Raw genomic sequence first — 9,150 nt, 5'->3', positions numbered from 1 at the left:
TTTGCTTCTCCATCGGGTAGCAGCAGTTCTTTTAAGGTAGAAATCGATTTAACTAAACCTGTTCTGGTACAGGCAAAGCTTGTTGAAAAGCAAGAGTCACTCCTTAAATCACGCCCTACGCAACAAATCATTGAGTGTAGCACAAGTCCACGTTCAAAACGCTCTAAATCGCTTAGTTGCGCGTTTAAAGAGGTCATAAATCCAGCTGGCGCGACTTTGATCAAGCCTAAACAAGCTGCTCTGATGTCAAAATATATATTGTCAGAGCGTCGGCACTCTACTGCATCAGAAGGTAAAATGCTCAAACAAAAAAGCAGCCCCCCTCGTCGTAAGCAAACATTGGCGTCGATGGATGATATCAACGGAAAAGAATACACTATAATCGATTTAATCGACTATACTGATGAGGAGCACGGGTTGATGGATGGGGCGCAACAAAAACTAGATTCAGATGAAGAAAGCAAAAATATAGAACCTAATAAAGACGAAAAGAATATGGAGAAACAAAATGAGTGTGAAAATGAGTTAAAGACGCCCTCAACACAAGCGGGGAAGGCAGGGAAACCAACTGAAGATAACAATGAAGAAAATATCCTCAAAGATGATACTAGTGTAGAAACATTAAATACTCACACAGCCACTGCAATAACTACATCAGACGAAAATGCATCCGAAATACCAAATAACACTGGTTACGAAAATGAACATATCGAAGAAGCATCACTAAAAATTGAAATCATTATGGATGAAGATGATAATTCAACAGAACCGCAACCGGCCGTGACCACTGAGACCGAAGATATACTGTCCAAGGATGCTAAAGGAGATGATACACAAACTTCTGTCGAACACACTCAAGATTCATTAGAAAAGTCGCTTTATTGTGATGAGAAAATCTCCCTCAGCTCGACATCCTCCGCATCCACTTCTTCCAGTCGGCAAAGCTTACATGATGATATACCAACCTCGTCAAATGCAATAACCGCTAAGAGTACTGCGCTTAGATCAAATCAACCGAGCACATCAGCGGCTGCCGGCATTGCTTCCACTGCAATGGTCCCTACAACTTCTTCGGAAGACTCCTTATCGTCTGCATTAAAGATGTTGGCCAGCTTCAATATGCTGACATGGAATCAGCGTATCGGTGGTGCACATGGTACTAATATGCGCTTCCAGTTAAATGAATTTAATCTTATCGAGATCAATGAACGCTGCTCACCGCGCACACGCATTCACGCTGCTTACGAGAAGCCCATTTATGAGCGGGAGTCGGCACCGTATTTGAGTGAAAAAAACGATGGACTATTGTACTTGTGTAGACGTTGTAATTGTCATGGGCCTGCACTAGACTTTTTAGCACCGGGTAAATATAGTAAATCAAATTAGGGTCCCAAAAATAATTACATAACATACTTTTCATGCTTGTTGCTAGAATTTTGTTCATTGGATTGTTTAAAACGAGAATCACGTAAACGTCGGCATGAAGAATTTTCAACCATTACGCGCAAGCGCAAAAACCGAGAGATATCTGCTCAACCTATAAGCACAAAATCCTTCCGTTGGTCGACATATTTGCCAGAAAAATTTAATGCTATTGCCGCACCTGTAAATCTCTTTATCAATCCATTTCCAACTGGCCCGAACCGCTTTCAGATTGGCATGAAGCTAGAAGCTATTGACCCCGAGAACTGTTCACTCTTTTGTGTTTGCACAATTGTGGACATACAGGGCTATCGTTTGAAGCTAACATTTGACGGATGTGAGTATATGTACGACTTTTGGGTAAATGCTGATTCGATGGACATTTTTCCACCTGGTTGGTGCACAAAAACCAAACGTGTGCTGCAACCACCAAAGGGAAAGACGATAGAAGAATTCTTCTGGCCAGCATATTTACAAGAATGTAAAGCTATCGCAGCGCAGCGTATTCTATTTACACATTTAAATGCTTCATTCGGCACACATAATCCTTTCAAGGTAAGAGAAGTTAATTTATTGTAATAATTTATTAATCTTATATGTATGTAGATATATAATTGTTTTAATTTGTTAATATTAATATTTTTTTTAACATCTTTAAGAACAATTAATTTTATTGAGTTATCGTGCTGTCTATCACAGTTGAGCAGTATCGTAATGAAAGTTTTTGTTTTAACAATTTATTTTATTTATAACATAATTTTTGTCTGCAACTTTCTTAGATTGGCATGCACTTGGAGGCTGAAGATCTTAACGACACGGGCAAGCTTTGCGTTGCCTCGGTCTCGGACGTATTAGACAATCGCATACGTGTACATTTCGATGGTTGGGATGACTGTTATGATTACTGGGTAGATATCAGCTCACCCTATATCCATCCTTGTGGTTGGCATGTGGGTCGGCAGCAACTAATTGTTCCACCTGAATTCGAAAACACCACCTTCACATGGACTGATTACATAAAAAACCATGGCAGTGGCATGGCCGCAACAGAAGAGATGTTTTCTACTCGCGATCCAATCGATTTCAAGCCAAATATGAAGTTGGAGGTGGTCGATCCACGAAACGCTTCACTAATACGTCCCGCTACAGTTGTCGGTCGCAAAGGTCATCGTGTTAAGTTACACCTCGATTGCTGGGCTAGTAATTACTGCTTCTGGTTGGAAGATGATAGCGCCGACTTGCATCCGATCGGTTGGTGTGAAGCTACTGGCCATGAATTAGAACCACCACCGGGCTACAAAATGCGCTCAAGCAAGATTGTATGCTCAACTTTCGGTTGCCGCGGCATCGGCAACGCTAAACGTCTTTACCTAAATACCCATACAACGCAAGATTGTTGTCCATATGCCCCCGAAAATTGGCGTCAGAAAGTTGAAAAACCACCGCGCTTGGAGCATGAGGAGATTATACGTCCACTATCTCGCGCTAAACGTGAAATGCAAGAGCAACAACTACCACCTCAACTGAAATGGAAGAAACCACAAACACCAAAACAACAACAACCAAAACAACAGCTGAGCGAAACGCATATTTTGCAGCGCATACAGTTGTTGGACAATATAAAGACACGGCACATCAATTTACAGGAAAAACAGCAGCAGAAACAAACGGTCGAACTACGCGCCCACAGGATTAGCATTGCGACAGCGACAACACAGCAGCAATCATTGATTAAAACAGAACACACTGATAAGCCTAGTGCTTCTGCACTAAGAGCCCACCATCCGGTCGACACTACAAGTGCTGCTGAAGAGTCTACGTCGTTGTTGCTACCGCAAATAAAAATTGCAAAAGAATTTCTTTGCGATTATGGCCCACGCCTGCAGCAAAACTATAATATTTGGCAACGTAATGTCGCCTTCGACATGCAACGCATCAAGCGAAATCCTCTACTCTGGACCACAAAAGACTCGTGTGCATTTGTGCAATGTGTTTTGAGAAACTCTGAGGCAACAGAGTCATTTTTATGTGAAGATATCGATGGCAGCGCTCTGCTTTCGCTACAGCAATCAGACCTTACCGAAATTCTTCGACTTAAGTTAGGTCCTGCGGTCAAGTTGTATTCCTGCATTCTTCAACTGCGAACACTGGCCGTTCTTAAGTTCGATGTAAAGATGGGCAATGCCCCAAACCGTAAATAAACACAAAGGAACTCAATTTATAAACATATATTGAAATGCCAATTTCGCAAATATCGAAGAAAAATACATAACATGTATGTATGTATCTAGATCTTATTGCATTAAACATAGTACAGTAAGAAAATTACTCAATAATTCTACTTTACACATTTGTGGCACTTGCAAAGCAAAAACTGCTAAAAAAATCAGAATACGCTTTTGCGTATGTATGTGTATGTATTTTAAGAGTTGCAAAACTTGTCTTTATTAGTTAAAGTAAGTTACTTTTTAATAATTTTGCCATATTAATGAACTAGTGCGAATGATTGCACATGTAATGGAAAACGCATTTTTTCTCGCGCGCACTTCAAGATGTTGCCTATTCATAAAAATATTCTACGTAATGATTTCTTAATGTTAAGATTACGTTCGCATCATTGCAATCAATGTAAAATTGATCTGTAACTGTATCGGCATGCTACTTGAGCCGGGTTTGCGTTTACAAGATGCGCACCACTCATCTGTACATTAAAATTTACCTTGTGTAGATTTTCTATTGTAAAACAAATGAAATATCATGAGAATAAATAAAAGATAAATATTACTTTATAGCTGTGAAAATGTTTTTACTGTTATCTGTGCACTAGGCAGTTGCTTCCTTTTTTAACTCGTACAAGAAAAGCAATACAAATTTGTGGTGTGTGTGTATAGGAATTATATTTAAAACATCACTGTTGCCTCCATAAACAATTATAATTATGTATAAGTATCTATGTGAGTGTATACATGCATACTATGCAAACCTACATATATGTACTTATTAAACTATAACAATATAGCGCAAAACATTCGAAAATATATTTTGTAGAATATGCAGTATCTATTTTGCTTCTTTCTTATTAAACAAATATGACACGGCAGGACCCGCTTCGAAATCCGCTCTTGATAATTTGTTGAAATCTAGTTGACAGGCCGCATCTACCAGTTTAAAGAATTCCTCAGACTCACGATTTTTATGCAAATTATTACGCCGACCATATTCCTCCAATTGTTGTAAAATTAATTTTGTAGATATGTGAGATTGCTGGGATAATAATATTACTAGTCGTTTCAGATGATTAACATTTAATCGATAGAACGAGTCACCAAAGAGAAGATTTTCGGCAAATTTAGAAATCTCCTGTGTGTTAGAAGTATTATTACACATCGATATACTATTTGAATGTTAGTAAACTAAAAGGTAGTGTTTATACGCACGCGCCATGGTAATTTTTACCGTAGATCCGAATTTTCTTCCATATAACGCATGAACAAAACCTACTTTTATATGGAAGAAAATGCGCAACACCCTCCATAGAAAAAAAATTCGAAAAAAATCAACGGTAATTTGTAGCGACTTGAAACTTGCACTTTATTACATCAAAAATTGAATGGGTTAAAAAACTGCATTTCCAAAGAATCTGATTAAAAAGTTTGAAATTTTGATGACAAATTTTTTAAGTTTGATTAATTTTTTTGAAATTCGTATAAGCTTAGAAACTTTTATTTATGTGGTATCTGATATAGATCGGCCCATATTTATTTATTTATTTATTTATTTATTAAAAAAAATAGCCTACGGCTAATACAATTATTCCTATATACAAATAAAAATTTAAAATTAAAAGCCAGTTGTCTATGACATTATAAATTTTAATTATAAACTAAATTATCCTATTGATTTTTGTTTCAGTCTTGCGAATTCACGAGGTACATGCATATTTATATCACTTACGAAGTATACATACATACATACATACATATATTTATATGCTGCAATATTTCTAGAACTACCAAATACATTAGTTGCGTAGCTGGCGAGGCCTAGTCTCCAGTCTACCTTAATGTGCATCAGGCGAAAAGGCCTAGTTCCTCTGCTAACGAGCTTTCGATCATGGTCGGAAAGGCCGAGTTTCCGATCCATGTTCTCGAAGTCACTCATATGCTACCGCTCCCGCTCTATTTCGTGCAGGGCAAACCGTCTGAATGACCGTGTTCGAGCGATTTGCGTTTTCTTCATTCGTTACTTTCATTGCCACTTCTTCGTCGATGTTAGGCAGGCGGAAAGACCTCGTTTCCGCTCTGCGCTGTGGACGGCTGCTGGACATGGTCGAAAAGGCCTAGTTTCCGATCCATGCTAGCAACAATTTTCGAGTGCTATCCCACATGTACATATAATATCCTGTAATATAATATAATTCCGATGGTTCTTACATGTTTAATTTCCTCCGGGACAGCATTATACATTGCTAGTCCGTTACTAAATACTGATTTCAAGCCCTAACTTAAACGTACAGGTTCCAAGTGAAATTGATTTGCCTGTCTAGTTAAGTACTGGTGAACATCTGAGTTTCGTCTTACTAAAGACTCTAAATATTCCGGAAGCAATCCATTTTCTATTCTATAAATAAAAGTCAACACATCTCTTTTTACTTCATTTGCTACCGATAAATATCCTAATTCTTTTAACATATTGTTAACAACTTTGATATTTCTTTGGTATTCGCCATCGAGAGTATTGTCGAACAATATCTTATATTTGATTTTTCCTACTTTGGAAATAGTTTTCCTTAATCTATGCAATAAATTTACTTTCTTTGCTATTTTACCGTTTATATATTCAATGTTTTTTAAATGTCAAATTGTTATCTATAATTACCCCTAGATACTTATACCTTTGAATCCATTCTAGCGTTGAGCCCGTAAGTAGAACCCTTGTTCTCACTTCGGCTTCTTCCCTAAATCTAGTCTTACCTAATACCATACATTTTGTTTTCTGTACATTAACACATAATTGATTCTTACATAACCATTCGCAGACGGTAGTTAATTCTTCATTAATTTTGCTACTTTGCTTTTCCACTTATATAAATCAGTGTGTCATCTCCAAACATATGTACTTTACAATGTTGCAATACTCCTGGTAAGTCATTTATGTACATTATGAACATTATTTTAAATGAAAATTATTAACTACCATTTTAAATTTTGCTGCTATTATTTTGAACGCTACTATATGTATGTATGTATATGTACATGTCGCATAACCTCGCCCTTTTTTCTTCGAGGTCGTTTAAAAAATGATACTAACTTTTACAGCACATCTACATTAAAAGCTGGTTAAACGCGGTAATTTTTACCGTGGATTTACGGCAAATACACTTACAAATTACCATGGATCTACCGGAAGTTTTTTTTTCCGTAGATTTACGGTATTTTTTACCGTGGTCTACGATAATTTTTTACCGTGGTCTACGGTAATTTTTACCCTGGATATACGGTAATTTTTTACCGTGGATCTGCGTTAATTTTTTTTTTGTGGATCTACAGTAATTTGTTACCGTGGCGCGTGTAAATACACTTCCAAACAAAAACCTGAATATTTACCGCGTAACAAAGCAATAGTAAAGGCAGGTTTTCATGAAGACACGCCAAATCATACATGGGCCACACGTCGCCCGATGTCCAATTATGCTTTCGTTTTAAATGCTCCACCAAAGCATCGGTTAAATCCTGCATCATGTATTTATCCGCTAAATAAAATAATTCACCCAGCTCATTAAGTGACAATAAAGGATCCACTTCAATTTCATATACGTAAACGTAGCGCAGAAAACGTTTAAAACTGGCTGGGCTTACTTCGGTAACCCTCACCGGCCCAACAACAACAAAATCGCTATAGAACATCCGTTCAAAGACTTCAGATGCAGTCGCCAAAATCATCTTATGACAGCGAAAGAGATGTGGTTCTTCGGAAGCTTGATCACCGACTAGAAATTCACAGTCTGCCAGATGATTGTCTTCTTCCAGTAGACGCAGTCTTCGTTCCTTGCTACTAGGCATTCTGCATAAGCAAGAGCATATTATACACATATGTATGTATAAATCAGTTTGATAGAAAATGTATTGCTTATTGTGATTACCGTTTAGTAAACATCTTAACTTTGGTTTTCTTCTGAGGCACTTAAAATAAATACAATCGTTAGCGAATCAAGCGATACAAATTGTTGATAAAATAGATAAAAATAGGGAAAGTACAATCAAAACAAAAACTCGTCTTAATTTCACATTAGTTGCGTTCGATAACAAAATTAGCCAACACCAGCCAACAATCTAAATCAAGAGAGTAAGCGAAAATTCTCTTCCAAAGAGAAGAAAAAGCAAAAAAGTAAACGGACAGGAAATTAGCCTTCACTTGCAAAAACCGGAGGAAGAAGATACACCAGCTGACTTTTTTTATTTGTTATTTGTAAACAAACTGAAATTCATGTTGCCTCCATAGGAAAAAAGGAAAGTGAACGTTCAATGTTCGCCAGGAACATTTCTAGAAGTAAAAACTAGTTCGCGCTATCATAAAGCCACATAGCAGGCAGCCAAAAAGCATATAAACACCAAAACTCGAAAAATGCAATTTTGTTTGTTTACAGAAATTGCAATCATATGTTTTCGTGTTGGATAATTTTTGCTGACTAAAATTTTGCCAGTACAAAATGAACGCTTCTCTTGCATCAAAATGAACGCTTGCTCTCTCAATTTTTGTGTGTTGGATAATTTTTTGTCGTTATCGAACGCCATCCAGTAAAAATTTGGAAAAAACTATTACAAATTTTTGACTTGTCGAACGCACCTATTATTAGGTTCGTTCGCTGAGCTGTTAATTGTTCATGTTTAAACAAAACTTACAAGTTTTTCGTTCGCGTACGCAAAAAACTTGCAAAGTAGGGGAAATTGAGAGAGCAAAGTGACATTTCATTTTGAGGGGAAGCTGTTGGTTTCTGCTGGAAAAATTTTTGCCAACAGTAATTTGCCAACAGGAAAACAGCTGATCAAAAACAGCTGGTTGGCATTTACGCAAACGTACGTCGAACTAGGTTTACGCTACGTCGTTGACTAAGTCCCCTTTCAGACACGTCAAGTCTTGCTTTCAAGTCTGCTCGTTCGTTGGTGAAGGAGGTGAGAAGAGAGGGGTAGAGTACAGATACCTCCGTACCGTCAATTCGTTTCAAGTTTTCTTGTTCTCTTTTGATCTTTTCGTTGCTTCCCATTTAAAAATCCAAGGACTTGAATTCAATAAAACTTGACTCGTGTGGAAGCAAAGAGAAAACATAAAAGAGAATGCGATAAACATTTCTTTCAAGACTTGACGTGTCTGAAAGGGGACTAACTGCGCTTTAAGCCATGTGATATAAGTCCTCTTTCAGACACGTCAAGTCTTGAAAGCAATTTTTTTCGCATTCTCTTTTGTGTTTTCTATTTGCTTCCACACGCGTCAACTTTAATTGAATTCAAGTCCTTGGTTCTTTAGTCCCCTTTCAGACACGTCAAGTCTTGAAAGCAATTTTTTTCGCATTCTCTTTGTGTTTTCTATTTGCTTCCAAACGCGTCAACTTTAATTGAATTCAAGTCCTTGGTTCTTTAAATGGGAAGCAACGAAAAGATCAAAAGAGACAAGAAAACTTGAAACGAATTGACGGTACGGAGGTATCTGTACTAATTTAACTAGCAGAAA

The 9,150-nt window shown here is 37.4% G+C and overlaps 2 protein-coding genes across 2 annotated transcripts; one reads left to right on the top strand and one right to left on the bottom strand.

The window, feature by feature from the left end:
• The first annotated feature begins 6 nt into the window (after positions 1-6).
• Positions 7-3,649, top strand: LOC118742681 (lethal(3)malignant brain tumor-like protein 4). Its single transcript, XM_036474936.1, has 3 exons — positions 7-1,363; positions 1,433-1,977; positions 2,202-3,649. The coding sequence occupies exons 1-3, from the start codon at positions 244-246 to the stop codon at positions 3,621-3,623; spliced, it is 3,087 nt and encodes a 1,028-aa protein (XP_036330829.1). The 5' UTR covers positions 7-243; the 3' UTR covers positions 3,624-3,649.
• Positions 3,650-3,726: 77 nt separating this feature from the next.
• On the bottom strand, positions 3,727-7,755 carry LOC118742693 (BTB/POZ domain-containing protein 6). Its single transcript, XM_036474962.1, has 3 exons — positions 7,565-7,755; positions 7,029-7,485; positions 3,727-4,782 (listed from the first exon to the last, which is right to left on the bottom strand). Exons 1-3 carry the CDS (start codon positions 7,576-7,578, stop codon positions 4,483-4,485), a joined length of 771 nt encoding a protein of 256 aa, XP_036330855.1. The 5' UTR covers positions 7,579-7,755; the 3' UTR covers positions 3,727-4,482.
• Between the last annotated feature and the right edge of the window lie 1,395 nt (positions 7,756-9,150).

The sequence above is a fragment of the Rhagoletis pomonella genome, unplaced genomic scaffold (genome assembly GCF_013731165.1).
Source record: "Rhagoletis pomonella isolate Grant_MI unplaced genomic scaffold, Rhpom_1.0 Rhpom_scaffold_00001, whole genome shotgun sequence".
Classification (NCBI taxonomy): Eukaryota; Metazoa; Arthropoda; class Insecta; order Diptera; family Tephritidae; genus Rhagoletis; species Rhagoletis pomonella.
This window is presented reverse-complemented; position numbering and strand designations above follow the sequence as displayed.

Coding starts and splice junctions, on each gene's coding strand:
- LOC118742693 (XM_036474962.1), bottom strand. Junction 4,783..7,028: donor TACTATTGCTTTGTTACGCG/GTAAATATTCAG, acceptor TCTAACACACAG/GAGATTTCTAAATTTGCCGA.
- LOC118742681 (XM_036474936.1), top strand. CDS start 244: ATGTCAAAATATATATTGTCAGAGCGTCGGCACTCTACTGCATCAGAA. Junction 1,364..1,432: donor ACTAGACTTTTTAGCACCGG/GTAAATATAGTA, acceptor GCTTGTTGCTAG/AATTTTGTTCATTGGATTGT. Junction 1,978..2,201: donor GCACACATAATCCTTTCAAG/GTAAGAGAAGTT, acceptor CAACTTTCTTAG/ATTGGCATGCACTTGGAGGC.